Genomic DNA, 19,231 nt, shown 5'->3' on the forward strand with positions numbered 1-19,231 from the left:
GCACACTCCACTGGCTTCCAGTCAAAGCTCGCATCCACCACAAGACCATGGTGCTTACCTATGGAACAGCAAGAGGAACTGCCCCTTCCTACCTTCAGGCTATGCTCAAACCCTACACCGCAACCATGGGCTCCCAAGTGGCGCAGCGGTCTAAGGCACTGCATCTCAGTGATAGAGGTGTTACTACAGACCCTGGTTAGATTTCAGGCTGTATAACAACCGGCTGTGATTGCGAGTCCCATAGGGCAGCGTATAATTGGCCCAGTGTCGTCCGGGTTTGGGTTTGGCCGGGGTAGGCCGTCATTTCAAATAAGAATTTGTTCTTAACTGACTTTCCTAGTTAAATAAAGATTAAATAAATAAACATGAGCACTCTGTTCTGCCACCTCTGGTCTCTTGGCCCTCCTGGTCTCATGGCCCCTCTTGGCCCTCAGCCCAGTCCAAGCTCTTCTCTGTCCTGGCACCCCAATGGAGTCCCTGTCCATCTTGCGAAAGCATCTAAAACCCTACCTCTTTAAACAGTATCTTAAATAAGCCTCCTTCCTCCTCACCTCGACCCCCCCACTCCCATTAGAAATGTAACGAGTACATACGGGTGTCAAGAAAAATATTTGGAGTAAAAACTACATTATGTTCTTTAGGAATTTTAATTTTACCTTTATTTAGCCAGGCAAGTCAGTTAAGAACATATTCTAATTTTCAATGACGGCCTGGGAACAGTGGGTTAACTGCCTGTTCAGGGGCAGAACGACAGATTTGTACCTTGTCAGCTCGGGGGTTTGAACTCACAACCTTCCGGTTACTAGTCCAACACTCTAACCACTAGGCTACGCTGCCGCCCCATGTAATGAAGTAAAAGTTGTAAAAAAAATATAAATGATAAAGTAAAGTACAGATACCCCCAAAAAGGACTTAAGTCAGAGGGGGGTTCCAAAATGCAATCATATCACACGCAATTTTACAATTTAGCCTATAAAATGTTCATATCTCTTTTTTATACAGACTAGCTAAACAATACTGAAACTTGGATTATGATCATTTGCTGGTAAAAAAAAAAAAGTGGAGAAGCAAAAACATATGTTCTGAATCCCCTATTTTTAATTTGCCCAATGGGTCAGTGATTTCAGAGTTCCTGAACAGTGCAATATGAATGTCAATATACACAATAGGCTGACTGGGGAGGTGATTTCCCACAGTCAAAGTCCCGCAATAAAAGCTACGACACTAATATTTGTGAAAACTCTTCACAGTTGTGTTCTGTGTGTGTCACTGAGTATACTGTTACCCCCATTTCATTGATCCATAATCCATAGGTAAGGCTGTACAGTGTAATATGAGTGTACAATTCACATAGTGGATTTACTGGTAAACTTAATATGGCTCATTTTACGGTGGTTTCAATACAATTCTGAAGTCTAATACATACACAGTGCAATGTCAACTGATTTTCGTTTTCTTCTAATTATTGTATTTTCTTCAATTTAAATAACAACATTCCAACTTTGTTTAGCATTATCTAGTCCAAATGGCATAATTATTTTATTTGTAGCCATTTGCATCACTTTCAATTAATAACTTTTATTTTGAAAGCAAACCGCAAACGCCTCTATTGTGGCTATTCCTTAATGTGAATGTCTCTATCGGCCACCAGGTTCATAAATAGTACTTAAGTTTCGGCAAGCATCTCAAACAGAAATCCGACTCAACATGGCTTACACCGTTGCAGGTGGAACCAAGAAGAAAGTCTGCTACTACTATGACGGTAAAGAAATGCATGTTCATTTAGAGTTTTCAGAATTAGTTTCCAAGGCCAAACTAGCGCGTTAGCTGGGGTGCGTGATGACTGCCAGTGCAATGTAATATCCATTCATTCTCTGAATAGCTAGGTACAATTGGCTAGCGATCCCGACAAGATTTGTTTCATGTCCCTGTTATGATCATGAAATAAGTTACGAGAGTGTGTTCTAGAATCTAGATATGTCGGTAAACTAGACAAGCTAGAGAACGTTAACCAGCTACTGTAGCTAGTGCTAGTTTAGCCGGCTTCACTCTTGTCGGGGCACATTGTGTGTAGCTAGCGAGTTTAGCCAGCCACAGCAATGTTTACTTTTACAACTAATGTTATTTTAAACAAGTAAACACGCTGTTGTGGTATTTTGTTTGTATGACATTTTAAATATAAGCAGAAAGTTAAATTGATTTACTACCGCCAACAAGGGACCAGTGATAGCGTTGACGACTGATGAAGATGACGACACTAGCGGCTATTGCGCATTATCAGCGTTGCTTCATGCGCTAGTACTGCTAGCTAACTGACTGCATTGTCGTAGTAACGTTTAGAATGATGTGGTAGTAGAGGTACATTATGGTTAATGCTGGAATGCTGTGTGAAACATCAACATTTCTCAAATGTAGACTATGTTTTTAGTTATGGTCTTTTGTTCCTTCTTTTTAACAGGTGACATTGGCAATTACTATTATGGCCAAGGGCATCCCATGAAACCACACCGAATTCGAATGACCCACAACCTACTGTTGAACTATGGACTGTACAGAAAAATGGAAATATATGTACGTTTATAACAAGATTTCAAGTCAAAAGGTTGATTCTTAATATGTAGGTATGGCTTTTTCTCTCTTTCGCCATGAAGTAGGCAATTGTTATTCTTTGTTGCAGAGACCACACAAAGCCACTGCAGAGGAAATTACCAAATACCACAGTGACGATTACATCCAGTTCCTCCAATCCATACGACCAGACAACATGTCAGAGTACAGCAAGCAAATGCAGCGGTGTAAGTCGAGCCATAACTAGGGCCAGGAGTTGTTACTAACCGTATGACTGGACCAGGGAAAACTACCCATACTTACCTAGTATTGGAAAAAAATATATGTATATTTCTTGATGGATTGCTTGAATCACTATTTTGTGTTTTTGTTTTTATCATAGTTAATGTTGGTGAGGATTGTCCTGTATTTGATGGGTTGTTTGAGTTCTGCCAGTTGTCTACTGGTGGCTCTACTGGTAAGTGTATGCATATATACATACAAATATATTCCCATGAATACATACTTTTGGTCATGTGTTGTATGGGGTTGAGATCAGGGCTCTTTGCAGGCCAGTCAAGTTCTTCCACACCGATCTCGACAAATCATTTTTGTATGGACCTAGTTTTGTGCATGGGGTCATTTTGTCATGCTGAAACAGGAAAGGGCCATCCCCAAACTGTTGCCACAAAGTTGAAGCACATCATTTTCTAGAATGACATCTTAATGCTACAGCATACAATGTTTCTTCACTCGAACTAAGGGGCCTATACTTCCAACCATGAAAAACAGCCCCAGACCATTATTCCTCCTCCACCAAACTTTACAGTTGGCACTATGCATTTGGGCAGGTAGTGTTGTCTTGGCATCCGCTAAACCCAGATTTGTCCGTCAGACTGCCAGATGGTGAAGCATGATTCATCACTCCAGAGAACACATTTGCACTTCCAGAGTCCAACGGTGGCGAGCTTTACACCACTCCAGCCGACACTTGGCATTGTGCATGGTGATCTTAGGCTTGTGTGCGGCTGCTCGGCCGTGGAAACCCATTTCATGTAGCCGATGAACAGTTCTTGTGCTTCCAGAGGCAGTTTGGAACTCGGGAGTGAGTGTTGCAACCGAGGACAGACTACTGCCATTGTTTGTCTATGGCGATTGCATAGCTGTGTGCTCAATTTTATACACCTGTCAGCAACTGGTGTGGCTGAAATGGCAGTCCACTAATTTGAAGGGGTGTCCACATACTTTTGTGTAATACAGTACCAGTCAAAGGTTTGGACACCTCATTCAAGTTTTTTTTTTAATGACTATTTTCTACATTGTAGAATAATAGTAAAGACAAACAATGAAATAACACATGTAGTAACCAAAAAAGTGTTTAATGTAAATATGTTTTTTTAGATTCTTCAAAGTAGCCATCCTTTGCCTTGATGATGCCTTTGCACACTCTTGGCATTTTCTCAAGTGCCTTCACCTGGTTTGCTTTTCCAACAGTCTTGAAGGTGTTCCCACATATGCTGAGCACTTGTTGGCTGCTTTTCCTTCACTCTGCGGTCCAACTCATCCCAAATCTTTTCAATTGGGTTGAGGTCAGGTGATTGTGGAGGCCAGGTCATCTGATGCAGCACTCCGTCACTCTCCGTCTTGGTCAAATAGCCGTTGCACAGCCTGGAGGCGTGTTTTGGGTCATTGTCCTGTTGAAAAACAAATGATAGTCCCACTAAGTCCAAACCAGATGGGATGGCGTTTCGCTGCAGAATGCTGCGGTAGCCATGCTGGTGTCACCAGCAAAGCACCATCACACCATCTCCATGCTTCACGGTGGGAACCACACATGCGGAGATCATCCATTCACCTACCCTGCGTCTCAAAGACATGGTGGTTGGAACCAAAAATCTCCAATTTGGACTCATCAGACCAAAGGACAGATTTCCACCGGTCGAATGTCCATTGCTCGTGTTTCTTGGCACAAGCAAATGTCTCCTTATTTGTGTCTTTTAGTAGTGCAGCAATTTGACCATGAAGGCCTGATTTCAAGCAGTCTCCTCTGAACAGTTGATGTTGACATGTCTGCTTACTTGAACTCTGAAGCATTTATTTGGGCTGCTATTTCTAAAGCTGGAAACTACAGCAGTGGTAACTCTGAGGTTTCCTTTCCTGTGGCGGTCCTCATGAGAGCCAGTTTCATCATTGTGCTTGATGTTTTTTGCGACTGCACTTTCAAAATTCTTGAAATTTTCCTGATTGACTGACCTTGATGTCTTAGAGTAATGATGAACTGTCATCTCTCTTTGCTTATTTGAGCTGTTCTTGACAAAATATGGGCTTGGTCTTTTACCAAATAGGGCTATCTTCTGTATACTGCCCCTACTTTGTCACAAGACAACTGATTGGCTCAAACACATTAAGGAAAGAAATTCCACAAATGAGCTTTTAACAAGGCACACCTGTTAATTGAAATGTATTCCAGGTGACTACCTCATGAAGCTGGTTGAGAGAATGCCAAGAGTGTGCAAAGCTTTCATCATGTCAAAGGGTGGCTACTTTGAAGAATCTCAAATATAACATGTATATTTTTATTTGTTTAACACTCTTTTTTTTTTACTATATGGTTGGAGCTGGAATGTGTTATTTCATAGTTTTGATGTCTTCACTATTATTCTACAATATAGAAAATAGTCAAAATAAAGAACCCTGGAATGAGTTGATGTACTGTATAGTGTATCTGTTAGGGTAACCCTAACCCAAATCTTTTTCTTCTCTCGCTACAGTTTTTCACCTGCAAACAGTAGAACTAGTCCCTATTGGTTCAGAAATCACAACACATGCTTGTGAAAATAGTGTAAACAAAAATGTTTTTCCTCCCTTGGCACAGCGGGATCGGTGAAACTCAACAGGCAGCAGACGGACATTGCGGTGAACTGGGCCGGGGGACTCCACCACGCTAAGAAGTCTGAGGCCTCTGGCTTTTGTTACGTCAATGACATTGTGTTGGCCATTCTAGAGCTCCTCAAGTGAGTTTGTGTTCCCAGATGGAAACCGGCTAAACCGTATGACTGCTACAATGAAATGCATTAGTGATGGTGACTTTCTTGTTGTTTTTTGTAGACCTGATATATCAGCGTGTGTTCTACTATGCATGCCTCAGGTTTAATTCTTCACACCTCTTCGTTCCCAGGTACCATCAGAGGGTACTGTACGTAGATATTGACATCCACCATGGGGATGGTGTAGAGGAAGCCTTCTACACCACAGACAGGGTCATGACTGTGTCCTTCCACAAATACGGAGAGTACTTCCCCGGGACTGGAGACCTCAGGGTGAGTACTTGGCTTACGTCCCAAATGGCACTACTTTTGACCAGCAGAAGTAGTGCAGTATGTATAGATTAGGATGCCATTTGGGATGTAGCCCCATGTGTCACACCTCAATGTGAACATCCTGGTGCTCTGTGACAGAGTGGCCCATTGATAGCTGGGTAGAGACTTTCTTTCCACAGTTATAGTTACGAAATAATCTCACTTCCATTATTTGTAGTATTTTGCTTGGGAAGAGCGCTTTATGATGGATGCAGTATTTTAGTTATGGATTAGCAAGTGTGTAAACGTGTTTAAAATCCTCAATTGCCACTCTGTTCGTAGGATATTGGTGCAGGAAAAGGCAAATACTACGCTGTCAACTTCCCCCTGAGGGACGGCGTTGACGATGAGTCGTATGAGCTGATCTTCAAGCCTGTAAGTAAGCACAGGTATTGCAGTGTTCAGTGCTGAACACTAGTGGGGCTGCAGGTAGCCTAGTGGATAAGAGCGTTGAGCCAGTAACCGAAAAGTCGCTGGTTTCGAATCCCAGAGTTGAACAGGTGAGAGATCTGTCCTTGAGCAAGGCACTAATTGCTCTGGTCTAAGCATTTACAGTGAAATGGCCTCTACAGAAGTCAGGGCATTCATACTTGCGTTTCGCAGTACTATTGTCAAGGAAGTGAGTTTGTATTTATACAGGGCCTCCCGCCCCCACTTATCGTCAACCAATCATTGTTACAAAATCTGAGGCGCACGGCAATGTGGTATGGAGCTCAATTTAGCCTCTGGAGGCGCAGCAAAAAATTCACACCCTCCATACGGAGCCGTTAACCACAATTTTGGGGTCAAGCATAAATTGGCTTTTACCCTACGAGGTCCGGATTCTGATGGTTTTCTGTTCTACCTGATAATACATTTTATACACCTGGCGACCCAGGTTTAAATTTATTCCCTGATTAGCGGGAAACGATGGAAGAAAACAAAGTGCTTTGTGTCTTGGCAGGTGATGGCCAAGGTAATGGAGATGTACCAGCCCAGTGCAGTGGTTCTGCAATGTGGAGCAGACTCCCTCTCAGGAGACCGACTGGGCTGCTTCAACCTTACCATCCGCGGTATGCTAGTCGTCTTACATGTTTTTATGTGCGAGTCCATTTGAAACTTGTAGAGCTTAATTTGAACTGTAATGATTGAGCCAGCATTGGGAGTTGCACAGATAGACTAAAAACTGTCATTTATTAAACAGTAATGATGATCTAATTTTGTTCTTAGAGAAGCGTATTAGCCTGTTCTAAGCCCTCCATGTTGGTCCTATAGTTATGTGGTGTTTTGTCTCTTCATGCTGCTTTTCCGTCAGGCCATGCTAAGTGTGTTGAGTACATTAAGTCGTTCAACCTTCCCCTACTAATGCTGGGTGGCGGAGGCTACACCATCCGCAACGTGGCCCGCTGCTGGACCTACGAGACTGCCGTGGCTCTGGATACTGAGATCCCTGACGGTGTGTTGATCATTTTTTTTCCTTATTCAAAATGCCCTATTTCGTGTAAAAAAAAATATATATATTTTTAGGATGCTTTCCTCATTTCAGCGTTGATTGCCTAGACCTGTATAATGCAGTGAAAGTATCAAGCCATAGAGGCTCGTCTACTTTTTGTAGTTTACTTAATACAATGTCTTCTCTTCCCCGCTGACATATTGGCTGGGTCTCTAGAGAAAACACTACAGCACTAGACGGGGGCTTTGTCCCAAATTGCACCCTATTCCCTACATAGTGACCTACTTTTGGCCAGTTCCCAATTTGGCCCTGTTCAAAAGTAGTGCACTATGTAGGGTTAAGGATCTGGTCAAGGGTAGTGTGTTAAACAGGGAATAGGGTGCCATTTGGGACGCATACAAGGATAGTCCTGGTCCTGACAGTCGTCTGCCTACAGGGAGCTGACTAAGCAGAATGTCAGTGGGCCACCAAGTGTGTGTGTGAGCGGACATTATCACAGCCTGTCAAAGGAGCCAGCTGTTTTCTTCATGGAATTCGGGACATTAACAGAACCCTTACCCTTTCCATTATATCCGCTCTCAAGTAGCGGGACTTGTATCGGTGTATAAAATATGTACCTGAAAGGGTTGACCTTCTGAAACTATTTTAGGTACATCGTAACCTTCATGTTCATCTTGGTGATGGCCCTTTCTCTTATGTTTTTTCATTTTTTTTTTTTTTTCAGAACTGCCATACAATGATTACTTTGAGTACTTTGGGCCTGACTTCAAGTTGCACATCAGCCCATCCAACATGACCAACCAGAACACGTTGGAGTACATGGATAAGATCAAGTGAGGACTGAGTCTGTCATGGACCATCAAATATAGCATGTCAGATGTATTCAGCTACTCCTAAGGAGTTGCATGTCATTAAGGGTGTGTGTGTGTGTGCATGGAGGTTGTTGCAGCTGCATTATTACTTTAAGAAATTGGTATTGTGGTAGGGAGTTCTCGTTGTCGCGTATGATTATCCAAATTTCTTGGAGCCTTCTTGTGTGCTTCTGCACTGATGTTGGTTACTGCTCTAAAGCAATTGCCTTTTGTGTGTATTAACCCATAGGCAGCGTCTGTTTGAGAACTTGCGGATGCTACCTCACGCCCCGGGAGTGCAGATGCAGACGGCCCCTGAAGACGCCATCACTGACGATACGGTGGATGAGGATGCAGAGGACCCCGACAAACGCATGTCCAGTAAGACACGCCTTATCTGAAAAAACAATAGCTGTGTACAGTCTATCTACTGCTGTTATGTCACTCGGGGGGGGGGTTCCATTCTCAATGTATCAGTGGCTGGATTTTCCACTATGGAATCCATATTGGACCCTATTGCCAGCAGCATGGATCCTATTTCCAGAAGCATCTGAATGTTGAGTTCCTGTCTCGTTTAAGTCCGTGCTTCAGACAAGAGGATAGCCTGCGACGAGGAGTTCTCCGACTCTGAGGACGAGGGAGAGGGAGGAAGGAGGAACGAAGCCAATCACAAGAAAGGAACAAAACGGACTCGAGTTGAGGAGGGAGACAAAGAGAAAGTTGGTGAGTATTCAGAACTTGGTTACCCTGACTACAAACCTTTTTTGTGAAGGACTTTCAAGAACACTTGCAATTCCCTTCATTTTAGAATGAGTTAGATGAAGAAAATAACCTAGAAATATTGAATTGATAACTTGTACAATTTGTTAATTTGTGCTGTCTTCTGTACAGAGGTGGAGAAATCGAAGGAAACAAGCACTGAACTGACATAAAGGCAGCGAAGCGTAATTGTGGCACCCTGCCACTGTTTGTACAGTTTTAAAAGGAGGTCATGAATTCCTGTCAGCCCTCATTTGTGCAGTGCTGCAAGATCCAAAACAATTATAATAATCTCAGTGGGGGGAGTACAGACCATTGTAATCTCTCATCCTCCCCTTTATCACAATAAAGACTTCATAATTACTTGTCACGACCAGCTACTTATAGTTTGAGATGTATATGAAATTGTGCTTAATTAGAAGTAGTCACTAATGTATTCAGACACTGACTTCTGTTATGTTTTGGGGGTGGGGAAACCGGCACACTTTCCAGTGTGAAGACTGAGCAGACTAGCAGTGCCTGATTCAGCCACATGGCGGTGCTGTGATCTCTCCATGGACAGACCCGAGTGTGGCAGCCAGGACGGCTAACCGTGGCTGATTCTACACCTTTAGCGCCTGACTCCATACCAGAAGCGTTATATTTCTCATTGATCTGTAGCTGTACGTTCGTTGTGAAGACTTAGTTTCCTTTTGTGGACTGTAGCAGTGGATTTCTAGGATTTGTGACCAACCTGGGTTTGCTGTACTTTCCTTTGATACCTTTTTTGAATGCTTTTATATTTCAACATGCATTATCTTCTGAATGAGAACTACTTGTAATTAAAGTATGTGTTTTTAGACAAGAGTATGTAGGTGTTCCTGTAGATATTTTGCATTTGCCAATTAAAAGCTTCTTTAAAAAAAATCCTATGTGGTGTGAATGTATGTATTATAGTAGTTAGAGATTAGTTGGGGCTAAATATGTTAAATCAACCATGATCATTTAAATTATCTACAATACAATGGGGTTCATTGCAGAATCCCAATCACCTTTGTTTGCATATACAGGAATGGTTCTGCCACAAACAATAATATACAGATGGACAATAAATTTGATATTACATTTAAGTCATTTAGCAGATGCTCTTATCCAGAGCGACTTACAAATTGGTGCATTCACCTTATGACATCCAGTGGAACAGCCACTTTACTATAGTGCATCTAAATCTTTTAGGGGGGGGGTGAGAAGGATTACTTATCCTATCCTAGGTATGATATTTACACATACAGTACGTACATAATGAACACCAGGATACAGACTCTACTATAAACATCAGACTACACTATTAAACTGTTTAAAGAGGTACATCATATACAAGCAGTGGCCAGAGGGAGTCTGGGACGTAACCTCTGTTTGTATTCCCCATGCCTTAGACTTGCCTGGTAGACCGGTCTTCTCCAGAGATGACATCCACATGCATTCTTTGTAAACAGGCATGTCAGTTCTTGCTAAATCCAAAACCAAATCGATACAAATTTCACTTTTTTTTTTTTTGGCACATTGCATAGCAGCCACACGATGGCGATGTAACCCTGCCTGTTATTTTCATCAAGGAATCAGTGTATTGGTTGTGTACACAGATTTGCAGGTGCAGTGAAATGCTCATGTTTCTAGCTCCAACAGTATAGTAATATCTAGCAATGAAAAAAGCCTGGAAAATAAGTTGTATAGGATGAGTCATGACTAGAATACAGGCAGTGGAGGCTGCTGAGGGAGGACGGCTCATATTGTCTGGAAAGGAGTAAATGGAATGGCATAAAACACATGGAAAACGTGTTTGATGTATTTGATACTATTTCACTCATTCTGTTCCAGCCATTACCACGAGCCTGTCCTCCCCAATTAAGGTGCCACCAACCTCCTGTGGAAAACAGTATATACATACAGTATGTATGTACATACAATATTAAAGTTACCAGTGTTCAATGACTGTACATATGGCAGCAGCCTCTAAGTTGGAGGGTAGCTTACCAGGTGGTAGCTGGCTAGAACAGTGACGAAGGTTCCAGTCAGGTACTGGGCGGCGGTCGGCTTGTGGTGACTGTTTAATAGTCTAATGGCCTGGAGATAGAAGCTGTTACTCAGTCTCTCTTTCCCTGCTTTGATGAACCTTTTCTGTCTCCGCCTTCTAAATGGTAGCGGGGTGAACAGTGCCTCCTCCGGTGGCTGGGGGGTCCTTGATGATTTTCTTGGCCTTCCCATGACACCGGGTGCTGTAGATGTCCTCGAGGGCAATGTGATGCGTTGGGCTGTAGCACCACCCTCTGGAGAGCCCTGCGGTTGCTCATGGTGCAAGGACAGCCCGAAAGGATGCTCTCAATGGTGGATCTGTATAAGTTGTTGAGGGTCTTAGGGGCCCAGACGAATTTCAGTTGCGCCTTCATCACGCTGCCAGTGTAAAGGGACCATTTCAGGTTGTCAGTGATGTGCACGCCAAGGAACTAGATATTTTTTTTTACCCTCTCCACTGCGGCCCCAACGATGTGGATGGAGACGTGCTCTCTCTGCTGTCTCATATAGACCACGATCAGCTCCTTCGTTATGTTGACGTTAAGGGAGGGGTTATTTTCCTGGCACCACTCCCCAGGGCTCCGCACGGTTGGCTGTCTCATCGTTGTCGTTTATCAGGCCTACCACTGTTGCGTCGTCAGCAAACTTTGATGATTGAGTTGGAGACGTGCGTGGCCACACAGCGCTGGTTGTTATAGCTTATTTGCCTACCATTTTGGCCTAGTAATTTCAACCGTCGTGATTGCTAATTACAACCCTGAAGATCTTTAATCAAGGTGTGTAGATAGACTTTCTGATGAAGTATATCTAGATTTTCATCACATCAACTTAGCCTACTAGTAGCTATGACACACATGCAAGCGGGAAAATAGCACGTGTGAAATTCAAAACACGTGGAAGCTGCAACCCAGTCAGCAGAGAAACATACATACACCTATTTTGTGGCCTATTCGTCTACTGGTGAACAATTGCAATTTATAGTATGTTTCTTTCTATTTGTTGCCATTTTGTGTATTACAATGTAGCATGCATAAAATGCTACGTTGATATATTTTGAATGGGATAGCAGCACAATAGTTAGTAACTGGTACAATGCCAATGGAAATTATAACATGTCGGTGAAGACCTTTTGAGGTCTAATATTGCAAAGTACTGAGTCTGTGCCTTGAGGGTCTCTTTTTACAACATTGAGCTGCACAAAAGGTCTTCACTGACATTTTATCATTTCCATTGGCATTGTACCAGTTACTGAGTAACTATTGTGCTGCAATCGCACACCATTCAAAATATGATTCGCAAAATGTCAACTTATTTAACGTCAGTGAGAATTCAGTGATGTAGGCTGCATGTGGTCATGTTGGGGGCGGGGAATAGCACTAAACTAATAGCGATGGAACGTACAATGAACCAACCCTGATCCTCGTGACAAAATAATCTATTCTGGTCCATGATTAATTTAAAAAGGTTTTGAATGAGTTCGGCCTGGTTGTGTAATACTTGCAAGGTGACAGATTTGTCCGTACCATTGAGTATTCCATGTTGGACTTTTGTAGATAACTGAGGGCCAGTGACACTAGCTGTGACGCCACAAGTTCAAATCCTAGGTGAAACCCTCTTGGTGTTTTTGCGGCAAGGTTGAAAAGTTGGCGGCAGTTAGTCTGAACAATAAATTAGTTTGAACACACTATGGCTGCATTTAAAACAGGCAGCCTAATTATTTTGACCAATCTGATCAGCTCTGAAAAAGAACCGACGTGAAAAGATCTGATGTGAATGGTCAAAAGCTCAATTTATTTGACCATGCTGCGCAACACTCTGGTTGGCAACAAAAACAACGGCGGTGGGGCGGCTAGTGGCGCTGTTTCCCCCTATTGGAGTCCATCTTAAAGGAATAGAAATTGGTTAAATGAAAAGACAGATGCTGCTCAAATTTTATTCACATTTATTTTTGCTTTTAGTGTGCTCACAGAAAATTAGAACACTAAGCAGGAGTTTAATAGCATTTTTTTAAGCAAAGTTACATTCCATCTCTAAGTCAAATTGGTCAAAGCTTCTCCGGTATTTACAAAAGAAAAGAAAAAGAGACAAGATGCTACACAAATGTCGCATCTGATAGAGATTCCTTAATTTGTCAAAGACCACTGGGAAAAAAAGCATTGTCTGCTGTAATCAAAACATACCACAGTATATAAACAGTAACCATTCCACTTATCACAGCTTGGTTGAGTTCAAAATTGCTGAAAAGGTCATCCAGGATGAATTTGTTTTTGTTATCTTACAAAAATGAGCGGGTGGAAAGAGCTGCAAACTTCATGTGCTTCTTGAGATCAAGATTTCATTTGTACAATAATCATAGTTAAAAACACCCCGCCTATACATACTTACACTTTATTAAGGTCATAAAACCAGCAATAAACAATAAAGCCTATACAACTTGTATTTCTACTGAATCACTGACTGGTACAGCTAATGAGATTAGTGAAAAGCTCCTATGAATTTTTTTTAATGACTTCCTAAACCTAGCTCTGGGAATTGTGTTTTTTTTTGTCGTCTCATAGTAAAAATGACTTAGTGTTATAAACCGCATGGTACTCTTGTGGTACATAGGTGTTTGTTTCATTCTCGTTTTTAAGACCTCTCTTTACATTATAGTCTGTGGCACAATTCCCAGGCACAAAGGTGCCACCTCCAAATCTCCCCCCGCCCACCCCAAAACTCCCTTCATTTACATCTCAACTCATTTACATACCCACCTCCTCCATACCATGGGCATGTCCATACATTTTGACAAGGTACATTTTGTATAAAAATGCAACAACAAAAAAACATGTAATACAGATGCAAAAAAATATATGGCAGAGTGTGGATGTATTTTTTTCTGTAATATTACGTTTCTAAGCAACCCACCTCTGCCCGTTGGAATGGTAGTAACAATGGACCAAGATGGGTTTTGTGGAGGGGGAAGGGAAAACAAAAAAGAAAAGCTTTAAAATACCCCTGGTTGTAGACAAGTTCTCCAAAGCCAAGAACTGGCACCACTCCAACATACAAACAGGGAAATGTTTTTTGATTATCTTTTTTCGGCTTTTTAAAATTTTTATTTCTTCCGTTTTGCTCTTTGCGTTTCCAGCTTTACTCAGCGGTGGCCTCTGCGGCAGCGGGGGCCACTGGACTGGATGCGACCTCTGTTGCAGGTACAGCCTCCTCCGTTTTGGGTGCCTCCGCAGCAGGCTCCGCTGGCTTCTCCTCTGCTTTTGGCTCCTCGGTGGCAGCTGCCTTGGCCTCCTCAGCGGGTGCTGCTGCTGTTTCCTCAGGCTTGGCCTCTGTGGGGCTTGCTGCTTCCTTAGCTTCCTCCCCAGCACCGGCAGGCTTGGCCTCTCCCTCCGCAGTCTTGGCTTCCCCCTCGGCAGTGGCCTCTGGGGCCTCGGCTGCCTCATCCTTGGCCTCATCGGTGGATGCAGCGGCCTCCTCACCCTCTGCCCCATCGCCTGTCTCCTTTTTGGTCTTTTTGAAGGAGAAACCGCTAAGCTTGAAGGACTTTTTGAAGGAGAAGCGCTTCTTCTTCTTTTTGGGGGTCTCGTTGCTGGTTGAAGGTGTGGCACCCTCCTCCGGTTTAGCTGCCTCACCCTCAGCTGCTGGAGACACAGCCTCTGCATTCTCTGCCTTTTCCCCTTCTACTGCTGCTGAGGGTGCAGCCTCTGCAGTTGCAGCCTCCGCTTTTGGAGCCTCCTCAGCCGTGGCACTACCATTGGCATGCACCTCGTCTTTGCCTGCCTCTGCAGCCGCAGGAGAGGCATCCCCGTTCACTTTCACATGGCCATTTTCCTAAAGACAGAGGCCATTAACATCACATAAAAAGCAAGCGTGGAATATTACGTGTGATATGGACTATTGTCACTCAGTGACACAAGGGGCAGTAGACACCACAAAGAAATAAATCGGGACAAACGCATACAGCCCTTTAATTTTAAAAAACATGTTTAGTATCAATGGGCCTTTACGCACGAGCGTCGGCGGGCTAATTGCTTTGCGAGTTACAAATTCAACACAGAATTAGTTTTAGAAACGCAGAATTTAAACTATTTTCCCGTAATCACGTGCGAGAATGAGCCACCTCCGGCAATGAGAGAAGGGAGACACGGTTTCGGATGGTTCGCTAGGGGGCGATGCGTGTCTGCCAGTCGCTCCAATACCGAAGCGCCAAAGCAAAGCATCTGCTCATTAAACAGCAGATGCTCATTAATACACCAGATCACGCAGAGCATCCTTCAGATGCATACCCCCAAAACCAAACAGCACCAGAACCCTCAAACCATCATCCTTATCACTTTAATAAATGCCATCCATTCCAACACTTATAATACCAACTACAGAAGGGGCGCATTATCAAATGTGGTTCCCCTGCTCCCGTGTGGTAGTAACCATCCCTGCTCTCTATTCGAGCATCTTGTAACAAAAGGCGTGTTGGCTAGCTAGACCGTGGCAAGCCATTGTTGGCGTCGTTCATCTTCCCCATTCACCCACCGATTGCCTCAAGTTATTAGATTTGTGCTCAGTTTCAGTTAAGATTTCTGATTCAAAAATGATTTATCCATTTAACTACACATGGCTACACAAGGTCCAACAATTCGATACCAATTTCCGCAGTCTCACAATCCGAAATTTCAAACAAAGTATTCATCCAATTAACCGAAATCCCCACACATCAAATGAATCAATGAAAACGACTGTTACCAAATGTGTCACCAAATAATTATCCAAATCAGTTTGGGCTTCTGTAATAAATTGTACAATTTTAGAAATTGTATTTCAAATCAGTGATCAACTGTTTGTTGAAATAGTGTACAATCAATGTATTCCAATCGTGGTTGTTTTCTCCATCAGCCTGGCGAACGTCTCCATAAGTGCCCACAACACAATAACGCAAGCAGAGAACCTTTGCGCAAACCAACCGTATATCTATATTTCCTTTAACTCGGATACAAATATATTTTTAAAATCAATTACCTGTCCATTGGTCTTGGTTGGTGAAGCGGCAGCCTCTCCTGGCTTTTCAACCGTGGTTTCGCCTTTTGCAGCTGTCTTGGAGAATTGCGCTCCCATGCTTTCGCTCCAACAAAGAAACTCAACCGATCCAAAAAAAAATGAACAAAGACCACTACTAGACTCTTTCTTAAATGCAAGCACTTTGCGGAGGCTCCTCTTTGAAACGTTTACTGGACAAGTAATCAAAGTCCAGTCTTAGTGAACAAAATTGGAAAATTGCAGAAAATACCTGCCAAGTGAAGAGAAGTAATAAAAAAATCCCAGATTTGTGGCTATGTCGCTGTAGACAGGGTGGAAAATGGAGAAATTTCCCGTGTTGCTAATAAGATGCGGAGTCCAACGCCCAAGTGCACAGGGCCACATTCAGTTGCCAAACGTTCTCGAACGTTGCAGATAGAAATGACATGAATAGAGCTGGTGGTTACTCATTTTACACGTTGGAGAGGCATGTGTGTGTTCTATATTGTCTATTTCTATCTGAACGTTCCAAAACGTTGCGTTCTACTGAACGCGGCCCAGATGAATGGGCATCCCGAATGATGACGGCATCCGCGCTCAGATCCAGCGAATCAGAGCCCTCACACAGAAAGTGGGCAAGGCTTTAAAAACGAGTGAACAATGTTTGTTTTTTTCAGATTGTAACAAATCTGAAAAAATATATATTGTCGTGGCGACAAATTTTCCTTTCAAAACTACCAAACAAAAATTACTCGACTAGAGAATAATTTTGGAATTGATGGTGTGCGCAGCGGTTCGAAAGGCATTCTAATCACTCCTAACAAAGTGATACCTAATTATTGATTCATTATGATAGATGTTTGAGGGTGTTTGTAACAATTTAATCTCAATTATGTACGCTAATTTGATCACGAAGAATCGGCATTTGCTTTAGGCAGAAATTGTTTTTTGGCTCATTGAGCGCCAGCCGCCTCCACTTTCAGAACGTGCTCTGAATACGACCACATTCACTTGACACAGACAGTGCACATTTAGTAGGTAGTCTATTTAGTGGTGGCTATTTTTCATATTGAATAAATACTGCTTTTGTGAAACAATCATGTACTGATAAAATACATGTAAAATACATCTAAACCCACCTTTCAGCCCTATGCCATCTTGTAATAAATTAATCTCAGTCACATAGAAACCAACCTTTCAGCACTATTTTATTTTTACTAACTAGGCAAGTCAGTTAAGAACAAATTCTTATTTTCAATTATGGCTTATTGGGTTAACTGAACAGTGGGTTAACTGCCTGCAGAACAACAGATTTGTCAGCTCAGGGATTTGAACTTGCCACCTTCCGATTGCTAGTCCAACGCTCTAACCACTAGGCTACCCTGCCGCCCATGACATCTTGTAATAAATGAATCTCAGTCACATATAATAGCACCACATACAGAATGTATACAACAGTTTGTGGACACACCTTCAAAATAGTGGATGTGGCTGCTTCAGCCACACCCATTGCTGACAGGTGTATAAAATCGAGCACACAGCCATGCATGCGATCTCCATAGACAAACATTGGCTGTAGAATGGCCTTACTGAAGAGCGTCGTAACTTGCAATGTGGCACCGTCATCGGATGCCACCTTTCCAACAAGTCAGTTTGTCAAAGTTCTTCCCTGCTAGAGCTGCCCCAGTCAACTGTTAGTGCTGTTATTGTGAAGTGGAAACGTCTAGGAGCAACAACGGCTAAACCTTGAAGTGGTAGGCCACACAAGCTCACAGAACGAGACCGCCGAATGCTGAACCATGTAGCGTACAAAATGTGTCTGTCTTCGGTTTCAACACTCACTACTGAGTTCCAAACTGCCTCTGGATGCAACGTCAGCACAAGAACTGTTCGTAGGGAGCTTCATGAAATGGGTTTCCATGGCCTAGCAGCTGCCCACAAGCCTAAGGTCACCATGCGCAATGCCAAGCATCGGCTGGAGTGGTGTAAAGCTCGCTGCCATTGGACTATGGAGCAGTGGAAACACGTTCTCTGGAGTGATGAATCACGCTTCACCATCTGGCAGTCTGATGGACGAATCTGGGTTTGACGGATGCCAGAAGAACACTACCTGCCCAAATGCATAGTTCCAACTGTAAAGTTTGGTGGAGGAGGAATAATGGTCTGGGGCAGTTTTTCATGGATCGGGCTAGGGCCCTTAGTTCCAGTGAAGGGAAATCTTAACGCTACAGCATACAATGACATTTTAGACGATTCTGTGCTTCCAACTTTTGTGGCAATTTGGCGAAGGCCCTTTCCTGTTTCAGCATGACAATGCTCCCGTGCACAAAGCGAGGTCCATACAGAGCCCTGATCTCAACCCCATCAAACACCTTTGGGATGAATTGGAACGCTGACTGCGAGCCAGGCCTAATCGCCCAACATTAGTGCCGACCTCACTAATGCTCTTGTTTCTGAATGCAAGCAAGTCCCTGTAGCAATGTTCCAACATCTAGTGAAAAGCCTTCCCAGAAGAGTGGAGGCTGTTATAGCATCAAAGGGGGAACCAACTCCATATTAATGCCCATGATTTTGGAATGAGATGTTTGATCAGCAGTGTCCACATACTTTTGGTCATGTAGTGTATGTTACCTTTTATATATATATTTTTAATCTAAGACGATTCTTTTGAATGAAGACACTTTTCGAATGGAATGTATTAATCTATTTATTGTACATTATGTCATTATAGTGACTCCTGAGTGGCGGAGCGGTCTAAGGCACTGCATCTCAGTGATAGCTGTGCCGCTAGAGATCCTGATTGAAGTCTGTTGCAGCTGGCCATGACCAGGAGACCCATGGGGCGGAGCACAATCGGCCCAGCGTCGTCCGGGTATGGGGAGGGTTTGGCCGGCAGAGATGTTCTTGTCCCATTGCGCACTAGCGATTACTGTGGTGGGCCGGGTGCAGTGCATTCTGACACGGTTGCCTGGTGGACAGTGTTTCCTCCAGCACATTGGTGCGGCTGGCTTCCGGGTTAAGTTGGCATTGTGTCAAGAAGCAGCTGAGCTGGGTTGTTTCGGAGGACGCATGGCTCTCGACCTTCACCTCTCCCGAGTCCATACGGGAGTTGCAACGATGGGACAAGACTGTAACTACCAATTGCGGTAAAAATATATATTTTTAAATCAGTTAAAAGGAGTGTAGTGGAGTAAAAGTTGTCAAAATATAAATAGTAAAGTACAGAT

General features: G+C 43.2%; 2 protein-coding genes across 2 annotated transcripts; one reads left to right on the top strand and one right to left on the bottom strand.

The window, feature by feature from the left end:
- The first annotated feature begins 1,595 nt into the window (after positions 1-1,595).
- Positions 1,596-9,792, top strand: LOC118386803 (histone deacetylase 2). The gene is made up of 13 exons (XM_035774650.2): positions 1,596-1,762; positions 2,459-2,571; positions 2,678-2,795; positions 2,951-3,025; positions 5,423-5,561; positions 5,726-5,867; positions 6,189-6,281; positions 6,850-6,958; positions 7,201-7,341; positions 8,063-8,171; positions 8,440-8,570; positions 8,769-8,912; positions 9,081-9,792. The coding sequence occupies exons 1-13, from the start codon at positions 1,708-1,710 to the stop codon at positions 9,119-9,121; spliced, it is 1,410 nt and encodes a 469-aa protein (XP_035630543.1). The 5' UTR covers positions 1,596-1,707; the 3' UTR covers positions 9,122-9,792.
- Positions 9,793-12,925: 3,133 nt separating this feature from the next.
- Positions 12,926-16,389, bottom strand: LOC118386804 (myristoylated alanine-rich C-kinase substrate-like). Its single transcript, XM_035774651.2, has 2 exons — positions 16,008-16,389; positions 12,926-14,825 (listed from the first exon to the last, which is right to left on the bottom strand). Exons 1-2 carry the CDS (start codon positions 16,101-16,103, stop codon positions 14,133-14,135), a joined length of 789 nt encoding a protein of 262 aa, XP_035630544.1. The 5' UTR covers positions 16,104-16,389; the 3' UTR covers positions 12,926-14,132.
- Positions 16,390-19,231: the final 2,842 nt, after the last annotated feature.

This window comes from Oncorhynchus keta, chromosome 8 (genome assembly GCF_023373465.1).
Source record: "Oncorhynchus keta strain PuntledgeMale-10-30-2019 chromosome 8, Oket_V2, whole genome shotgun sequence".
Taxonomy (NCBI): Eukaryota; Metazoa; Chordata; class Actinopteri; order Salmoniformes; family Salmonidae; genus Oncorhynchus; species Oncorhynchus keta.